Source organism: Capsicum annuum, chromosome 3 (assembly GCF_002878395.1).
Source record: "Capsicum annuum cultivar UCD-10X-F1 chromosome 3, UCD10Xv1.1, whole genome shotgun sequence".
NCBI lineage: Eukaryota > Viridiplantae > Streptophyta > Magnoliopsida > Solanales > Solanaceae > Capsicum > Capsicum annuum.
The window spans coordinates 93,514,452-93,535,358 of NC_061113.1; the positions used below are offsets into that span (position 1 = coordinate 93,514,452).

At 34.5% G+C, this 20,907-nt stretch overlaps 1 protein-coding gene across 2 annotated transcripts; it reads left to right on the forward strand.

Annotated features, from left to right (window-relative positions):
- The first annotated feature begins 15,006 nt into the window (after positions 1-15,006).
- Positions 15,007-20,432, forward strand: LOC107863702 (protein STRUBBELIG-RECEPTOR FAMILY 2). Of its 2 annotated transcripts, none has more exons than XM_016709776.2 (17): positions 15,007-15,178; positions 15,434-15,560; positions 15,636-15,768; positions 15,866-15,937; positions 16,021-16,086; positions 16,180-16,251; positions 16,335-16,406; positions 16,796-16,864; positions 16,944-17,009; positions 17,094-17,159; positions 17,250-17,578; positions 18,197-18,465; positions 18,556-18,821; positions 19,150-19,297; positions 19,430-19,569; positions 19,656-19,812; positions 20,011-20,432. In XM_016709776.2, the coding sequence occupies exons 2-17, from the start codon at positions 15,479-15,481 to the stop codon at positions 20,203-20,205; spliced, it is 2,202 nt and encodes a 733-aa protein (XP_016565262.1). In that variant the 5' UTR covers positions 15,007-15,178; positions 15,434-15,478; the 3' UTR covers positions 20,206-20,432. The 2 variants fall into 2 exon arrangements, with proteins under 2 accessions (XP_016565262.1, XP_016565263.1); XM_016709777.2 differs by having other exon boundaries at positions 15,438-15,560.
- The last annotated feature ends 475 nt before the right edge of the window (positions 20,433-20,907 follow it).

The window sequence follows — 20,907 nt, forward strand, 5'->3', positions numbered from 1 at the left end:
TACAGCTGAAGGTAGTATATTGGTTCATAATGGATCAAAATCTTCATTGGTTGCCAAAGTGAAAAAAAATCAAAACAAGGATCTTAGTTTGGTTAAGTTGAAGAAGATAGTTAGAGATCAAAAGTAGAGGTTTTCTCCCAAGAGGGAGATCCTGTGCTTCGTTGTCAAGATAGGTCATGTGTTCCGTGTGTTGATGGTTTGAGATAATGAATTTTAGCATAATCGTATGGTGCACGGTACTCTATCCACCTGAAACCATTATGATGTACCGTGATTTGCGGGAATTCTATTGATAGAATGGTATGAAGAAGGATATTGCAGAGTTTGTGGCTAAGTGTTCTAATTTTCAATAGTTCAGAGTTGAGCACCAAAATCCTAGTGGTACATTGTAGAAGTTTAGCATCCCCACTTTGAAGTGGGAAGTTGTGAACATGGATTTTGTGAAAGGGTTGACTCTGCTCGTTGTCAGCATGATTCGATTTAGATTATTATAGATAGAATGACCAAATCATCACATTTCTTACCCGCTCATACTTTGTTCTCAATTGAGGATTATTTTAGGCTTTATCTTAGGTAGTTGGTAAAATTGCAGGGGCTTCCATTGTCCATCATTTCAGATAGAGGTACTCAATTTACCTCTCATTTTTTGAAGGCTTTTCAGAAGGGTCTTGGTACCCAAGTTCATCTCCTTATAACTTTTCATCCTTAGATAGATGGTTAGGTAGAGAAGACTATTAATACCTTAGAGGACATATTGAGGGCATGAGCTATTGACTTTTAAGGTAGTTTGGATGACCATTTACCTTTGATTGAGTTTGCCTATAACAATAGTTTTCACTTAAGTATTCATATGGAACCGTTTAAGGCTCTCAATAGAAGGATATGTAGATCTCGTATTGGTTGGTTTGAAGTAGGTAAGGCTACTTTAATAGGGCCAGATTCAGTGTTCAAAGTGATGGCAAAAGTTCAGTTGACTCGAGATAGGATGAAGACAACCTAAAGCCGTCAGAAATTTTATGTAGACATGAGGAGAAGAGATCTTAAGTTTGAGGTTGGTGACTTGGTCTATTTTAAGATTTCTCCTATGAAGGGAGTGAAGAGGCTTGGAAAGCAAGGGAAACTCAGTCCACGCTATGTTGGCCCAAATAGAATCTTGAACCATTTTGGGAAGGTAGCTTATGAGCTTGAATTGCCTACAGATTTGACATCAGTACATCAAGTGTTCCATTTTTCTTTGTTATAGAAATATATTGGTGATTCAGTTTTTTTGTTCCGTTAGAAAGTATGGATGTTAAGGATAGCCTTTCCTACGAAGAAGTCCCAGTTCCGACCTTGATCATTAGATTTATAGGCTAAGGATTAAAGAAGTTTCCCTGGATAAAGTTCTATGGCAGAATTAGTTTGTTGCGGGAGTTACTTGGGAAGTAGACGCATATATACAAATCAAGTACACTAAATTTTTCTCCGTAAACTCAAATTCATCATAAGGTAATGATTTTTCCTTAAATTGACTTTTTGTTGTTCTCAGTTTCAGCTACGTAACAATTTTCATGACATTGGATGCATACATGAAATAAGTTTTGTACATTTATAATGCTTCTAACTTAGTTATGTAATCATGTTTCAAGTCATGCATGTTTAGTATATGATCTCAGTTGCCTTAGTGTTCTCAGTTTTACCAGTCTCATTCTAGGATGAATGTTCATAAGGGGGAGATATTTTAATACCCTGTATGTTCATAAGCTTGGTTCAATTGTATTTGTATGCTTAAGTGGCCAACGCTTGAAATTTTTACTAAGTGTTACGGACTTAGTCATTTTAAAGACCCCTGAACTTCATGAATTTTTATTTTGTCCTTTCTGACCCTGAGACGTTGGTTTTTTAGTTGATTCATGTTTATAGAGGTTAATAGTATGTCTCGAGGGAGTTTTAGGATATTCGAACGAGGTTCTAGACGTGTTTGGGTGGCTAACACAACGAGGCAATGCAATAAGCCCTTGGTGCATTGGTCTCTCCCATGGTGCCAATGTCCGCGATGCGTTACTTTCTCCCCCGGAGGAAGTGCCATGGCACATTTCTTTTTTCTTAGGAGAGAGAGATAGGTGGCACTTCTTATTCCCTCATATCTTCTTGATTAAGTGATAAAAGGGCCTTTGAGTTATTTCCCTCAACCCAATTCATCCTTAACACGATTTGAAACTTCTATAAAGGCATTATTTGCCCCTTTCATTGAAAATTACTCTAAAAAAACCCTCCTCATTTCCCCAAAAAAATCCAAGATCCTTTATTAAGAAATCAAGAGTTCAAGCTTCCAACTTCAAGAAACCCTCAAGAAATCTTCAAGAAACTATCTATTGAGGTATGCGGGTATTCATCAATAGGCCCCTTTCACCAATTGAGCCGTAAAACCCTATTTTAACTGACAAGAGTAAATATTATCCTACTTTATGAAATTAATCCATGAATTTCATGCTAAATTTATTAAAAGTCATGTATACAAGTATTTCCAAGTGAATTACGCTATTTCATATTTTGAATTGCAAGTGTCTATGTCATAGTCCATTGATTTCATGTTAAATCCCCAAATTATGAATTTAGACATGTAATCATATTGTTTTCTCGTGTTTAAGACATTCCTATGTTCATGTTCATGCTTCTCAATTATTTTGGTGCAATGTTTATGCATTGGGTCTTTGAATCATGACTTCCATATTACAATTTTGAGTGTTAATGTCATATTTTTAAGATTAGTCAGTACTGGCGGATTATGAGCACCTAATACCTTTGTGTTTTACATGATTTTTTTTTCAAGTGATAAGTCAGCTAAGCCTTGAATCTTATCATTATACGCAGATGTTTATGATCATGATAAGCACTATCAGAAATGATGATCAGTTGAATATAGTCCATTTCAGTATCAGTGTTCAGTTGGAAGTAGGATTTAACGTCGAGTGAATGCAGGGATAGAGGATCCCCCATCAGTTTAGGCAGAATCGTTAGTAGCAGTCCCTAAATTTTAGAACTACGTAGCCAGCGTAGGATATGAGGGGTCACCCATCAGTTTAGGATTGACTTTCTCTCAAGGGTTACCCATTATTTTAGGCTTGACACCCTAGTCCTTTAGGACTCATGATTAGTTGATCCACATAGCTAGTGTTAGCACCTGTGACATGATACTGGTACCCTTCCAACTGGGGTTATAGGTTGGACCCTAATTAGCTCAAATTGGGGCATGCTAATTACATGATACCTCCCATAGTTTCAGTCAGTGTTTCAGTGTATCCCAGCTCAGGTTTTCTTGACCAAGTATATAGATTATCAATTATTCAGCTATACAGATTTCAATCTTTCAGATTTTAGATTATCTAAGAAACATGTTTATGTTTGGTCTTGCATTATTAGATATTACATGTTCATGCATTCATGCTCAGTCATCTCATTCATTTCAGTCGATCTTTATCTCACATACCAGTATATTTAAAGTACTAATCGTATACTTTTCTTTGCGCTATGTTGTCTCATAAAATAGGTTTGAACGTTCAGTTTCCTGACCGTTCTTAGACAGCTCAACGTTACCTAGAAACAGTAGTGGTGAGTCCCCATCCATCAAGGACATGATATGTTTTTCTCAGTTATTTCAAGATTTCCTTATGTTCAATCAGTCGGAGTTAGTTGGGTTTTATCCCATCAAATTCTCATGATGTTTAGAAGATTTCAAACAATCAGTTAGATAGTAAGTTAGTTCTTTCAATTTTTTTCAGTTGTTTCAGACAAATAGTTTAGTTTCCAATATTTTTATCAGATAGTTTAGACATGTCATTGCTACATACTTCAGTATTTAGATTTATAGTATCTTATTAGCTTATCTTCTGTATATGTGTTGTATTACTATTTTACTCACTACTCACAACAGGTACCTACCCATGGATTAGCTTGTGGTCACTTGTGGTTGTAAGCACAGTTGTCTCCACTAAGGGGTAGCCTCAGGTTGTGACAACCAAATAAGCATGTTATATGTTTCTCTCAAGCGCAGGATTAAGTATATAGGTTATGATAAAGATTTGAAGGAGGAAAAGAAAAATATGGATGAAATATAGATTAACTACTATGGCATGCCGATTTGTTTTGCCTTGAAAGAGTTTTCCATAGTGACTGGCTTGAGATGTGACTATCCAAATGAATCAATTCCCAAGGTAACACCCATCAAAAAGTCCAACGCAAGTATCACACCCAAACTAACACCATCTAATAAAGGTAACACATTGTCCAAGCGACCACCCACCAAAACTAATGAACAAATAAATAGGTTGTTCGATATTTTTAGATGTGGCTACAAAGCCACGATGTTGTTAGCTGATCTCTAGGATAAAATTATTCCAAAGAAATACAGGAAGTAATTGTTCTAAATTTTGTTTGTTTATTCCATTATATAGGCAAGAGACATCAACAAAGTCATGGAACCTGAATTATTGATGTTGCTCAGGATTTTGATAGATTCAATAGATATCCCTGGGGATATGATAGCTATAAGTTGACTATCAAATATTTATTTTCAAACTATCCCCAAAGACGATCAGCTTGTATGATTTTACTTAGGCTTTTATAATAAATTTAATAGCTATTTATTTAATCTTTTATTTATTTATATTAAATGATTATTCTGACCTTTTTTGTTTGTTTTATGTTACATTTTTACGTTTGGGAATTTGAAGCCATTCCTCACCTCCGAAAGAAGTTCAAGGATTACCCGGTGAGTTTTCTCATCCAAGGATCCTTAGGTGGTTGGCAGAGAAACACAAAAATTAAGGTGGTTGATCTCTTTAACCCTCCAGATAATGCAGTAAGTCCTCTTTCAAGTAGAATAATTTGACTCAAAGAAAGATACTGAAAGAGATGGTCTATTTGTTGCAAATATATCTTAGAAGATTAACCATATACTGCAACTAGTGCAACAGATGGGTAATCTGTTGCGACAAATAAGACATCTTTTTCAATAAACTACCCATCTGTTGCTCTGGTTTTCTGAATATGACTTAATAGATTACCTATCTACTGCAACTTATGCAATGGGTGGGTAATCTTTTGCAATAGATGGTTAATCTATTCCAATAAATGAATCATCTATTGTAACAAAAAGCTCATTTGTTGCATAAGTTGTCTGTGTTAACATATTACCTAACTGACTGCAAATTATTATTTGATTTAAACATATCTACTTTTATTTATAGGCTGTGTATCCATGGTTGGTACTTACTGAGCAAGAGTTGGGGATGACATTTTTTGTTACTCTAGGTTTTATTCATATAATAGCAGACCTAATGTTGGAGTTAATAAAGAAGGAATTGGGTGGAGCAAGAGTAATAAGAAGAGAAGTTAATGAAGGTCAACCTCATACTGAGGCACTTCATGACCAACCCGCTGCCACATATTTGGGTATTGCTTATGGGGGTGTTGGTGGTGATAGTGTTGTTGGTGGAGTTATTGATGTTGGTGTCAGCCATGCTGATGTTGATGCCATGCATGATGATGAGCAAGTTGCTGTTGATTCTCAATAAAAAATAAATATGTTTGAGGTCTAACTTACCCCTTTCACTGGTCCCTCTTCAAGCTCATGTTCTCTTTGCAAATGCAAAAAATGCATGGACAAATAGGATGAACTCATCAAAAAAGTAGATTCTCTCACTGATGTTGTCAAGGAATTGACATCCAAGAGGGGTGTCATACTATCCAAGAACTGAGAGATCCATACACTTCTATAGTGGAGGTTAGGAAGAAGAAAAAAGCAATTTGACGTATACTCTTTAGCAGAAAATGAAAAAAAATTGCAACTTCTCCTCCTTCAAAAGTTGATGAAGTTTAAGGACTATTTAAAAAGATGGACATATATGCACTTCTTGACCCCAACACAAAATCTAAACCAAGAAGGTACATAAAATCCAAGCATCACACAAGAACCTTCATCATGAAACCACTTTCCTCCAAAAACTTCAAGAATATGACAAATATGAGGGAGTGGTACGAGGATGTGGTAAGTTTACTTTTTCTAACCTAACCTTCTAATCTACTTCATTTCTTATATTTTAAGTTATTTTTTTAACAGATTACCTAGTTTTTACATAAGTTGTAGTAGATTAGGTAATCTATTAACGCGGGTTCAGAGAAGATACACAATGAATGAGTCGTCTGTTCCAATAGATGGGTAATCTAGTGCAATTAGTGGTTCATATGTTGCGATAAATTATCCATCTATTTTTAAGTTATAGTAGATAGGCAATCTGTTAACAGATTTAGAGAACTTAGGCAATAGATGGTCCATCTGTTGCACTAGATGGACCACCTATTGCAACAGATGGACCATTCATTACATCTTCCACTTTGTTTTTTTTTAAATTACTAACCTATTTAAAAATTATCTTCTTATATCACAGTATGTTGATGAAATTCTTTGCCTTATGAGGGCCAGGCACTTCCTGTTCACAGATGCTTATATCATTGGCGATAGGATAATGGACCTCAACTTCTACAATAATTTCAAGAGTAGGTATGACGATCTCTGTGAGCTAGTGACAACTTTGGGTGGCCCAGGATTTGATTTTTTAGTTTCTACGTTTGAATGGGGTCAAGATATGATTGACTGTGTTAATAGAAAGAGGTCATATCCACACAACATAGATTGGATCAGGGCAAAGAGAATTCTTGCAGTCATGAACCTAGAGGAAAAATATTTTATGGTTCTTGAGATACTCCTCCATGAGGGACACATGAATTTTTATGACTGCAACTTACCTGTCTTCGAGGAGAGCAAAATTTTTACCAAGATGCAGCCACTATTGGACTTGCTCCCCAAATTGTTGAAGAAAAGTGACATAATGAATCACTTGTCATAAAAAATGTTGAAGGAAAATGAACTTGTAAAGGTTGAAACAAGGACAAAGACCTTGATAAAAATATAACCGGCGCCGTGTATGGGTCATACGCACTTGCATATATCGAGTGTTTGTTAATCGGCAAAAAATTATCAAAACCAAGGACCTTACTGAATGACAATACTATGGCAAGGATGCAAGAGGTATGGGCTGTTGAGGTACTAAATGAAAGTTTAGAGCCTATGTATAAAAAAGAAAAGAGAAAATGGTCAAATACCCCTGCAACCTTTACCCCAAATCCCAACTACACACTCAACCTTTAAAGGTGACCTATTACCCCCTGAATTGTTTTAAAGTGGAATTATTATCCCCTGAACTATTTTAAAGTTGAATTATTACACCCCCAAAAATTGACAACCGGTCATTGCAAATGTGGTGTGATGCACGCGCCGCCATGTCATGCCACATCATTGCCACATCATTTTTTATTTTTTTTTACTCGAAAAAAATTATTAATTTAACTTTATTATTTCCTTTTTTTCTTCCCAATTTTCCATTTTAATTATTATTTTTCTTTCTTCTTCTTCTTCTTCTTCTTCTTCTTCTTCTTTATTTCTTCTTCTCCAATTCTTCTTCTTCTTCTTCAATGGCACCCAAGAACCCATCAATGACAATTATTATTTTTTCTTTCTTTTTCTTCAATTCTTTTCCTTCAATTCTTCTTCTTCTTCAATTCTTCTTCTTATTCTTCTTCAATGGCATCCAAGAACCCATCAATGGCATTTCTTCTTCAATAGCATCCAAGAACTCATCAATGGCATTCAAGATTAATTTATCATCTTCCTCATCTCTTCATTCAAGAATTCAAGTTCTTAAATTTTTTCAAGTTATTTTTCCCTCCTCCTTATTTCTTTCTCCATTTCCATTTTTCTCCATTTCACATACCTCAATGCGTCAAGCTTGCATAATTTTTCAATGTACCTCAGTTACACTTGCAAAATTAGAATCAAAATCATAAACTGTTGCAGTGGTCATTTATTCTGATGCGCCTCCAATGAAGAGAAAGATAAGAAAGCACAAGAAGCAATACACACATGAGAAAAAACCTACTGCTATAAGAGATTTTGTTGCAATGGAAACACAAGAAAATTCATTGGTACCAGCTGAACACAAAATTGTTTGTAGAAAATTCTCAATGTGAGAGACCAAAATGGAATATGGTACCAGTCATATGGATTCCTCAAGTTCTTGAGAAGTATAAAATGTCATAACTAAGCATATCGTCAACATCTTCTATTATCTTTGGCTTCAACTTCTTGAATCTGTCAAAGCTATAACCACTGAGAATTAGTTTGATAAATTAGTTTTGGATTAGATGCCATTGTTGAGTTCTTGAAGAAGAAGAAGGAAAAAAATTGATGGTAATTTCATGAGAACGATGATTCTTGGTATGGTAATTCGGTTAATGAGTATGTAAGTTTGATAAATTAATTTTGAATTGGATGCCATTGTTGAGTTCTTGAAGATGCCATTATTGATTTCTTGAAGAAGAAGAAGAAGAAGAAGAAGAAGAAGAAGAAGAAGAAGAAGAAGAAGAAGAAGAAGAAGAAGAGAGGAGGAAGAAGAAGAAGAAGTAAAAAAAAAGAATAAAGAATGATAATAATTAAAAATGAATAAAGAAAATAAATAAATTTTGGTCATTTCAGCTTATAAAGGTCAATTGACGGTGCCTATCGGCGCATGTAGTCACGTCCAGTGATACGTCAGCACCTGGGGGGGTAATAAATTCGGTAAAGATAAGTTCAGGGGGTAATAGGTCACCTTTAAAGGTTAAGTGTGTAGTTGAGAGTTATGGTAAAGGTTGGGGGGGTATTTGACCATTTTCTTGTAAAAACACGATGACAATTTTTATTTTAAGTATTTAAGTGATGAAATTATTCTTATTTTTTATGTTTGATGACAATTGTATTGGTTTTTTAAATTTTCAAACTTATGAATTAGTACAAAAAATAATTACTAAGTTTAAATTATATAGACATCTGCATAGTGCAACGAATGACTAATATGTTGCAACAGATGTCTCGTCTATTGGAAGAGATCAAAAAAAGATCTACATTGCATAAATTGCAATATATGAGTAACCTATTGCAACAGATGTCTGATCTAGGGAAATTATCAAACACATACTTTATCTATTGCGATAGATGAGTAATTTCTTTGAAATGACCAAACATATAAAGACGGAATTTGTTGCAATAGATGGGTCACCTGTTGTAACAAATGAGTAATATGTTGAAAATAAATAAACTGATAAAATAATTTGTAGCAACAGATGAGGTATCTATTGAGTAGTTGTTGTTTGTATTGTTTATCTGTTTCAACAGATCCATTATTTGTTGCAATATTAGAATCTAGTATTCCATTTCAATTAATAAATTCAAATCTAAGGATAAAATAAAATTCGTAGACTAAATAAAATAAATGAAAACCTTCATAAATTACTTTAAATAAATCAACAAATAAATGAAATGTAAAAATTTGTTATCGGTATAGATGATAAATATTTATAATTTAAGTTTTGAAGCCAATAATTCCTAAGAGAGTTTATTACTTTGACAGAATCAAGCTATAAAGATTTACTCAATATTGACCAGTTGTTCTTCTTTCAGTGCAATGGAATTCGGCAACAAAAATACCGCAATCCCTACTTTTATAAAAATTAGATAATATATATATGGTAATTAATATAAGAGTTGTGAAATTTATGAAACTAAATCATGATTCTTACAGTCTACTACTTGATCTATGAGCAACTCTTCAACATATTCTACATTAAATGGATTACCCATGTTATCCCGGTATGCTTCAATTGTTGACCAATCGGTATGAAGCTTTTGATCTAAAAAGCCACTTATATCAAGATAAATAGGTAATATTTTGGCTATTTTTTGTATCTCAGACGACGGTCCAGAACATCTTCTTCCCAGCATCGAGTCATAAACTCAAATGTGCCTCTTTTTTATAACAATGACAGCTAAAACCCAATAAAAGTCATCACCAAAATTGATTGGGATGTACACTTCATCGATCAAATATCAAGGTAAGCCATCTTGAATGCTAAAAACTTTGATGATGTTGATTAAACATTCTTCATTTTGGGGAACTTCCAACTGTTGTTAACAAAGATCGTACGCATTATTAATGTAAACTTTGTACAAACAGTTGTCTATCGTGTATTTGTATTATTATTGTGTTTGCAACTCGGCCTTCTTTGAAGGTAGTAAAAAATGACATCGATGTGCTGCACATATTATCAAACATTTAGATTATGTAATAATAAAATTAATAAACAGATATAATTAAATATAGTATTAATAGTAAGATATATGACATTTAAACCTCATAATTCCAGCAAGTTTGGGGCTGTGACATCAAATAGAACCAGTTCTTCATTTTGAGATGTGCAACAACAAAGTCGAACATATCAAAGGAAAGACCTGATTGGTTCACTTTGTAGTGTTCATTTTTTCTGCATGAGTTATATGTATTAATGTCATGTTTTTACAAGAAGAATTGTATAAATCAATATTTTCGAAATGATTTATGTACCTGTTGGCATGATGAATTGTATAAATCAATATTTTCGAAATGATTTATGTACCTGTTGGCATGAATCTTTAACAACCTGTTGGTAATCCATTCTGAATAGGTGTTGATCAACTTTTTTAGCTTTTTTGGAGCCTTATCTGAGATGTTGAACCCTTCTAAAGGATAACATTTTTGTTCTTCCGACTGACAAGTTTCATTTTTTCTTTCTCTTTGGAAGCAGTTGATGGATTAGCAACTGTGATAGTGTGTTGTTCAGCAGCAACTTCTACTGTGACATCCACCTAAAAAACCAAAACTATCAATGCTAATCACAGAGATACAAAAAAGATAAACGATGTAGGATAACTCATCTGTTGGAGAAAATCAACAGGTTTTGCTACTATTTTAATTAGTCCCAACAGATGACCTTTCTGTTGCAATAGATAGGTCATCTGTTGGGATAATTTAAAATAGGAAGAAGACCTGTATGATAATTTCCAAAAGATGACCAATCTGTTGAAATAGATGACTCACCAATTGGAATAAACTAAAACAATAAGAAGTCTTAATTTAATTTGCCTCAACAGATGGCTGATCTGTTGCAACAAATAGGTCATCTATTGGGACAAATTAAAATAGGGGTAATACCTATTTGATTTTTTCCAACAGAGAGACATATGTTGCAATAGATAATGCATTTGATATAATAGATTAGTCACCTGTTGCAACATATGTCTATATCTGTTTGATACGTTTTCGTAGATGTGTCATCTGTTGAAACAAATATGTAGTATATTTGTTGGTTGGAATAGATGATAAATATTCACCTTTTTTAGATCATACTGCTCTCTGTGGCCCTTGTACATTTCTCAAAAGTGCAAGACAAAGACAGAGGAGTTGCAATTTAGCTTTTTTAGATGCTTGATAATGCCTTGGAAATTTCTTTCTTTCCCCTCTTAGCCTTAATATCTAATGGGGTGTATTGATATGATATCCTCTTTGATTGAATGACATGCTTCTAAGATATTAATTTCTTTACAAAAGCAGCTAATGCATTAATAGCATTAATCACTCTATCATGTTTCGCCTTGCAATTTTGACATTTATATGTACCACATTCGTTGGGAGAGGCCAAATCTGTAAAACCAGTATGATCATAATCATACTAGAGTGTTGTTTCAAAAACTGCAAGAGGAGCATCATTAGCCCAAACAGCAGCACCATTACCACTACCACCACCAACAGTTCCATCACCATTAATACTATCAACAATAACAAGCCCACCCTCCACACCCAACCCCCCAAAGTGTTTATCTTGTGATTGTTGTTGCTTCAAATAATTTTTTTTATTCTATCAATAACCTCAGGGTCTGATAAAATTTTTACAGATCATAAAGAAAGAAAAAATGTCATCTTCAAATCTCGATTACTCAGAACAAGCCACGAATGCATAATTAAAAATAAATTAGTACATATATTAAAATGATGATTAAATCATTTAAAAAATCATTAATTAAAATAAAAACTTAATTAAAATTAGACTTAATTCTTCCTCCAGGGGGTTGAAGAGATCAAAAAATTTTGTTTTTTATTAGTTTTGACCGACAACCATCTCAAGATTCTTGGACACGAAGCTTCTTTCTGGTAGTTCATTTGTTGTCTGAGATAAGAAATAGATTCAAACGCCCAAGCCAATAAAATTATGCCAATAAATCAAAAGCATTATTTATTAAAAAAATAAATAAATCATAATAAAAAAATATTTACCATGAAAAGCCATATAAGCTAACTATCTTTGGTGTTAATAGAGTCAATAAATATTTGACAGTTATTATGAAGCTTTCATAACCCCAAGGATAACTGTTAAATGTATGAAGATCCTCAGAGAGCTTTATTAAACTAAGCAGTATGTTGTAGTTAATGTCTCTCGCCCAAAGAATATTATGTACAAACCAAACCAAGTACAATGATTGCTTGTGCTTCTTTGAGAGTCTTTTACCTTTCAACTCTTTTATCAAATTTGTGTTTTTGAAGATTGGACCGACAACGGACAACAAGTCATCACTATCACTTAACTTACCTTTGACTTTTGGTGTGCGGGGTATTTTTGGTGTTAGAATAGGTATAGGATGAGAAGGATGATCACATTTTAGTCCAGTAACTATGACAAACTCCTTCCAACCAAAACAAATAAGCATGCCATAGTAATTTATCCACACCTCATCCATCTTATCTTTATTTCTATACACAAACTTACGCTTGAGATGATCATACACCATGACAATTTGGAAATGAGCATTGTTCTCCTCCACTCAAAGTAGTAGTCCCTGAAATAAGCATCTAATTTTTGTTCTTATGGTATTTTCTAAAGGTATCAAAAGATTTCTCCATTGGTGAATTTACCACAAAATCACTAGTTAAATCTATGTCACCATCACACTGCATTCTCACAGGATAACTATCAATGTTGAAGGTTTTGACCAACTCTTTAGTGGAAGGGATATTAGCATTTGGATTATCTCTTTTGAAACTTTCCTCTTCCTCATGTTCATTTTCTTCTGCTTTTGATTGCGATATCGTTTGTACAATAAGCTTATAGAGTGGTGGATGTAGCCTAGCTGCTTCACTTATTCCTTTACTTAGACTTCATTCGCTTTTTTTTGGAGAGCTATATTATCTAAAAATAAGAGAAAAATAAAAATAAGTATGATTGATTAATGCATTGTTAAAAAAGGATAACAGGAAATCTAATAAGTACAACATAGTAAAATAACAATTAGAACATATTATTTGTTTGTTGCAACGGTTGAGTCATATGTTGCAACATATAACTAACATGTTGCAATAGATGAGTAATCTATTGAAACAATAAAAATAGTTTCAATACTGTTGTGATTTCTTCCAATAGATCACTCATCTATTGTAACAAATTACTGATTTGTGCAATAGATCATTCATCTGTTGCAACAGATGAGTGATCTGTTGAAATTGTTATCAAATTATTCAGATTTCTTCCAATAGATGGGTTATCAGTTGAGATAGATGAATGATCTATTGGAAGAAATAAAAGTCTTGGACATGTCATCTATTGGAATAGTTGTTAGGATTTCATCCAATAGATGGTTCATCTATTACAACATATAGTTCATCTGGTGCAACAGATGATTCATCAATTACAATAGATGGTTTATCTGATGTAACAGATGGTTCATCTGTAGCAAAAAAAAAAATCAATAGCAAGACTTTGCTCAATAGAACACCAATAATATCTCACTATTTAATATCAATACACCATTTTTATTAAGAAACACAACAACCCACAAACAACAAATCAACCAGCAACACAACATACACAACACACACACCAAAAACATCAACATTGACCAACAACACTAACATTGTTGTTTTGTTTGTACAAACACAAAACAAGCAACAAAAAAACAAACTTCAACAAACACCAACAAATTGAATCAACAATTCGACAACAAGAACTACCGTAACAACAAAAATCATATTTCACTCCTCAAAAGAGAAGAGAAGAAATACCACAAATTAGGGTTTTAATGAGTCTCCATTTCAAATTTAAGCAACAAATATTGAAATTGTTTATCCATACTAGAAGAGAGGTTGACTCAAGTTGCTCTTTTTCTTCATAACTAAAATGTGCTAATTTTTTTACTTATGAAAGTCGAAAAGGGATGATGAAAAACTCGAAGTTGTTGTCGCTGGAGAATGATGTCATGTCGATTGATGGTTGAAGGTCGAAAAGAAACTCGAAACTATTTATCGCCGGAGGTTGAAGTAGCCGGAGATTGAAGTGAGAAATTTGCAAAACTGTTGGTTAGGAAGAAGTGTGAGAGAGAAACTGTATCGAGAGAGAGGAAAGAGACAGTTGATTTGAAGAGGAGGGGGTGTGGATTGATTTATATTTTTATAGAGATTAAAATGTTTTAAAAATATTAATTAAGTCCACAATTAACTTAATCAAGTTTCTTAATTTTATTTGACCCTTTAAATTGGTCAATATCACTAATCCTTTATTGAAGACTTTAAAAAACATCTTTCCTTCAATTTTCTCAAGAATGCTTGAGGGTGGGGATAGAGTGGGTAAATTTGATGGAATCAATCAATGTGAAATATCACTTATAAAACTTATTTTTTCTAAATTATTAGGGAAATGATCTTCCTCATTTTTAATCTAACTTATTTTTCTAGAAAAAATATTTTTTAAATAACCAAACACCAAAAAAGTAAAAAAAAAAATTATTCCCTACCAAACACACCCTGCGTCAAATCTCTTTGAGATAATTATTTTCTTTTCTAAGATTTTGTAAGGATCTTATAGGTGATCGTCGAAAAAATATGCCGGCAATGTAAAGTTACCGGTCATACAAATTATTTCTTCTTTTATATGCTGAAAATTTTAAGACATATTGAACTACAGGTTTCTCAACAAATAATTAAAAAAAAAAAAAATTTGTTTGCATACACGTATGATACTGATTTAAAAATAGAAAAATATGATAGAATTGGTTAAAAGTTAAACGGGTAGTGCAGAACATTTTACACCTGGACGAAAACAGATAAGTGAAAAGGAAAAAACTTACCCGCGCTAGCTCCTCTGTGGGCGGGGCACAGTTTCTATTATAATAACTAACCGCTTTACTATATTGGATTCAAAAGATTTTTCCTTCTTCTTCCACTATAACTCAATGTCTTTCTGGGTATGCGGATCGCTTCCTACATTCTTTAATATTGTTTTGTCTTCTTCTATGGTTTTCTGGTTTAATTTTCTTGGTGAAGAATGAGCATTTCGAATCTGTGATTAATTCATACATGGAAAAGTATTATTACGATACATTCTAGTTTAGTTATTTGTTGATTATATTTAGTGTAAGTAGTCTTGAATACGAAAAATTCTTTTTCTATCTTCTGCTTTCGTTAGTGTGAGTTTGATGATTATCTCTCTTGTATTGAAGCCAGATTAACCAAATTCGTGTATTAATAAGTTGGTGGGCGATATAATGGCTAAGCAGAAACTTCTAGGGTTCGCACTTTTCTTTTTTGTGGTCCTATTCTTTCAAGCTGTTGCTGATGACCTGGAAGGTATATTTACTTCACTGATTTTTGCACTGCATTTTTCTGGAAATTGTTATTTATGTGATTGTCGACATTTTGCAGTAGCAGCACTGAGAGATTTGTACAGAGCCCTAAACAGCCCTGCACATCTTAAGAATTGGAAATTGGAGGGTGGTGATCCTTGTGGGGAATCGTGGACTGGGGTTTCATGCCATCAATCATCAGTCATTGAGATGTTGTTTACTGAAAATATATCGCATCTTTTTTCACAACTCTCCAAAAAAAATACGCCACATTGACTTGCCTGTCTATTTTTCTTTTCCTGCATGCAGTAAACTTCAAGGATTAAGTCTCACTGGTAATCTTGGAGATCAACTTGTTAGTCTACAACACTTGAAGCACTTGTAAGATATTTCATTTCATCTTTAGAAATATCACCTCAGGATTAATAATTAATTAGTTAACTCATCTTTTTTGTTATATGCAGAGATCTTAGTTCTAATCATTTCCTTGGAGAAATACCAAATAGCTTGCCCCATAATCTCACAGATTTGTAACATACATATCTTTTTCAATTCCTTCTTTTAGCTTTACATGCATTGTTAATATATCTTGTGAGCTTCCTTTCTTGTTCTGGTGGATATAGAAATTTGGCGTGCAATAATTTTAGTCAAAGCATTCCACATACTGTGAGTTCTATGAAGCATCTCAGGCACCTGTAAGCAGATTCTGTTCAGCTTCTTTCCATCAGTATTTCGGTTATTTGATCCTCGAGTCCTAACATTTGTTATTTTGATGCAGAAATCTGAGTCAGAACCTACTATCTGGACCACTGGCAGATGTCTTTGGTGGCTTGGAGAATCTTATAATGATGTATGATATATTTCTTCATCTTGCCTTTTTTTTTTTGTCCTCTTCCAAGTTTGTATTTAGATGCAAACTTTTTGACCCTTCAAAATCCATTTCCTTCTCGCAATAATTTTCACAACTTCAAGCCTTCAACGCCATAGTTAATGTGTAGTAAGATATCTGTTCTAGATATAAGTTTGAAATTGGTGCAGTACGTCTCGTATTTTGTTGTTTATGCTGATCTGTCTCTATGATTTAAAATACTCCTTGCGTTATGTATTCTTGATCAACACTTATATTCCACTCTTTATATGTGAATCTTTCATCCTTGGAGTAATATTTATTCACAAAAAAAACAAAAGTCTGAAACTATCTATTTTATTGCTAAGTGCTTGCATAATTTTCTTAAACAGGGACCTTTCACACAACAACTTCAGTGGAGATCTACCTGCATCATTTCGAGCTCTGAACCTTACAAGATTGTAAGTATTTCACATCTGACAATATTAATATCAGCCTCCAGTTGCAAATTTCATTAATAACGATGAAGTATTGTGGCAGGTATCTTCAAAGCAACGAATTTACTGGATCAGTAATTTTTCTGGCTGACCTTCATCTTCATGACCTGTGAGTAATTCGTTTAGTGAGTTTATCAAACTTCAAACTGTCAGACTCTCAAATTTATTATGTGCTCATATGTTTCAATTCCAGGAACATTGAAGATAATCATTTTAGTGGTGTTATTCCTGAGAGCTTTCAAAATATAAACAGCTTATGGTAAACTATCTGGATTGAAAGTCTACTTGGTATATTTTGCTTTACCTCCTACTTGATATTTGGCTAGCTTATGTCTTTCCTAATAACCAGGATTGGGGGTAATCGGTTTCGCATAGGAGTAAACTATCCTCCCTGGAAGTTTCCTATTGATGTTATGCCCAATGAGCAGAATATTTCTAGTCCTCCAACAACAGAATCTAGTGTCATTGAGAAATATCCTTCTCATGAACCAGGATATAACAGAAAGGAAAGACCAGGCTCTGGAGGAATAGTTATTATGGTGGTTGGAGCTGTAATGACTGTAATTGGAGCAGCAGTCTTCATTGCTGTTCGAACTCACCGGTCTCGAAAACAGACATTCGACAGCTTCAGAGGCAGCTTAAGTTCATTGCAGTCTCTTCCAATTAGTGCATCCCAAGGTCAGATATAATTTTTCAGAAACACATCATTTTGTAGTTTAAATGCATTATACAATTTTTCCTGAACGTGCGTGTGTCAAAGGTTTCACTAAAAATGGTTTTGAGTTGATAATCTATAGCAGCTAGTAGGGCACTTCTCATTTTTGTCAGTTCCTAGCAGATAGTGAAATACTAGACTAACCTTCACTCAAATTTCTCCCTTCTTGTTCTTCTGGTTTGATTTCCAAATAACATCCATGAAAATTTTATCATACAACCTATTCCTGTGAAATTTGTTCATGGACAACTATTAAGTGGCTGTTGAGTTATCCTTTTCCTGCCTAAACTGCCAATCCTGCATGCTCTTGTAATTCATCCAGCATTAACATTTTCCCTCTGCATCTAGTGTCAATCCTGCATGTTCTTGTAATTCATCCAGCATTAACATTTTCCCTCTGCATCTAGTGTGTACTTCTGTCAAAGTTGAGGTTTATGAGATTCTATTATCATGAATCATACTCTTGATTATGCCTAATGCACGTTAAATCTGTTTTCCAGTTAATTGGCTTCTGTGAAAATGAGCCGCATTTCTCAAAGAACTTTTCTCTGTTTGGCTTTTCATTTTACTCATCACCACAGGTTCTTTAGCTGCTCAATACAATAGCCCGGATTCCTCCTGCAGTGACTCTCCTCCACTGATTTCTTCATGGCAATTGCCACCTGCGCCAACCATGACTCTTAAAATGTCGAATAGAAGAAGTTTCTCAAAGAAGTGCAAAATCCCAATATGTGCCAAAGTTTATACAGTGGCAGAGTTGCAGTTGGCCACAAACAACTTCAGTCCCGTTAATCTGCTTGGTGAAGGAACTCTTGGTTCTGTTTATAGAGCAGATTTCCCTGATGGACAGGTATCCTAGGAGCTTTATTTAATAACTTCTCACATTTAACAGAGAGAAATTTACGAAGTTTTCTTACTCTTATTACTTCTTATGTGCAAGATTCTGGCTGTTAAGAACATTAAGACTGTAGCACTCTCCATAACTGAAGAAGAACAATTTATGGAAGTGATTCGAACTGTCTCCCGTCTGAGGCACCCTAATATCGTTGCACTTATTGGCTATTCTGTGGGGCATGGAAACCACCTCCTTTTGTATGAGTACATAAGGAAAGTGACACTTGATGATGCCTTGCACAATGTTTTGTGCATGCCTCTGACTTGGAACCTCCGACTCCGGATTGCCATTGGCATTTCTCGGGCATTGAAGTAAGTACATAATACATGCATTGTTTATCCTTGCAACCATCTATTCATCCGGTTGGACACCTGAAATAGATTTTGCACCATGGCTCCCTTTTTTGTAATTATAACCGCAAATCTATGTTGGACACTCCAAATATGTTGCCGCATCAGTGTCATATTCTCTAAAATGCACTACTTTTGGGAGTACCCGGCATGCACCCGTTGACATTTTTGAAAAGTCCGCACAACATAGTCACAAATACTGTAGGTAAAGTGGATGAGGATAACTTTTTACTTACCTCTCATGTTTTTGATGGTATTCATGTATTTAATCATCCCACTTATATTTCAGCTACTTGCAGACATCCTGTGTGCCTCCCATCACCCATAGCAATCTAAAGGCTGCCAATATCTTGCTTGACGAAGATCTTAACCCTCGAATTTGTGATTGTGGACTAGCTGTCCTAAAACCACTGGCCAGCAACAGCGTCAAAATCAAGGTACATTTTTTTCGCTTATAACCTATATTCACTTATTATAGCTACTGCAGGAAGTGGTAAGTGGACTAGAAACAGCACAAGTTCTTCAGATCCTCACAACCAATTACTGTCTTTGTCAATGTCGCAAGACAGGCTTCTGAGATGGCTATTGCAGATGGTGGCTATGTTGCGCCTGAGCATGTTAAACATGGAAATGGAAATCCAAAGGCTGATGTCTATTCCTTTGGTGTGCTGCTTCTTGAACTTTTAACTGGAAGGCGGCCTTTTGACAGGTTTATACCTGTAAATTTTCTCTCAACTTGTTCAAAACCATAATCTTGTTGCTAATGTTTCTTTTTCCTTATTCCTGATAATGCAGTTCAAAACCAAAAGGAGAGCAGTCACTGGTGGAGTGGGCTTCTTTCAAGCTTCATGACAATGAGTCTTTGTTGGAGATGGTTGATCCAACAATAAAGAGAATAATTTCCACTCGGTCTCTTTCATCTTATTCTGACATTGTCTCCCAATGCATTCAGGTTGTACAAGAGTCATACAATACATTGCAAACTTCTTTCACCATACTACCTATTTCCATACATGTTGAGTGGATTCCTAGAGAACATTACTCTACTGTGCCCCAAATTAACTATGATAATTTCTAAAAGCTTTTTAAGATAAAGGTTTCACCTGACAATCACTAAAGTTTTGTTTCTGTTACTGAAAAATATGAGCAGCCCCAGAAGGAATTCCGTCCTCAAATGGCTGAAGTTGTTCAGTCACTGGAGTCACTGTTGCAGAAGTCTGGAGAAGAAAAAGCCAAGTCTGGAAAAGATAAAGCCACAGCAGAAGGCGCTGAAGTTGACCCCTGTGAGCGATCTTTTCGTTCAACCAACAGCCGCTTCTTTGCTTCACCAACTGCAAGCTACTAATTCATCCAGTCCTCTGCAACGAGCTGAAAAAATACTCCACCTTGTATACCATTTTTCATACTAGTATTTCATCACAACCATTCCAATTCTTTTATGTTGACATGATTCTGACTCCATAATTTTTAGGCTGCACTCAATGCCTATACCACTGTAGCATGGATGATCATGACATAAAGTTGCAACGCTTGTAGCTTATGGAGTTTAATGTACTAACATTGATTCTTCCCTCTTTTCTTGCTTTTGGCAGCTTCTAAGGTTGTTTGTCAAGACTTAATTTCTGGTCTTCTTTCCTTCGTTTAGTTAACTAAATGTTCATTTCTACTATGGGAGTGAATAGCAGTTCAACTGGTACAATCTAAACATTTAGGCTTCACACCATGGAGTCAATTTCTTGAAGCCAACAACTAGATAGTACTTCCAACATAAAATTGACCTAAGGTTTTGGACTAGTGATAAGAGAGTATAACGCAAGATGCAGGAAACAGACGCAATTAGCGAGCTCAAATGTACATCATCCACCGAAAACTTTATACCATGTGTACACCAGCCCTCAAAATTTTCTCGGTTATCAAGAAAAATAAAGTATTTCCACCACATGCATCTCAGCACCATGGTGCCTAAAAAGAACCACCACTTAAGTAAAGCGTACAATCCATTTTGCACCTAGCTTAACCATTGAAGAGCCTAAAACGAGCATTTGAC

Excerpts from the sequence above, each read along its gene's own strand:
- LOC107863702 (XM_016709776.2), top strand. The coding sequence starts at position 15,479 with ATGGCTAAGCAGAAACTTCTAGGGTTCGCACTTTTCTTTTTTGTGGTC. Across the intron at positions 16,252-16,334 it reads ATGAAGCATCTCAGGCACCT|AAATCTGAGTCAGAACCTAC; the intron begins GTAAGCAGATTC and ends ATTTTGATGCAG. Across the intron at positions 17,160-17,249 it reads CAAAATATAAACAGCTTATG|GATTGGGGGTAATCGGTTTC; the intron begins GTAAACTATCTG and ends CCTAATAACCAG.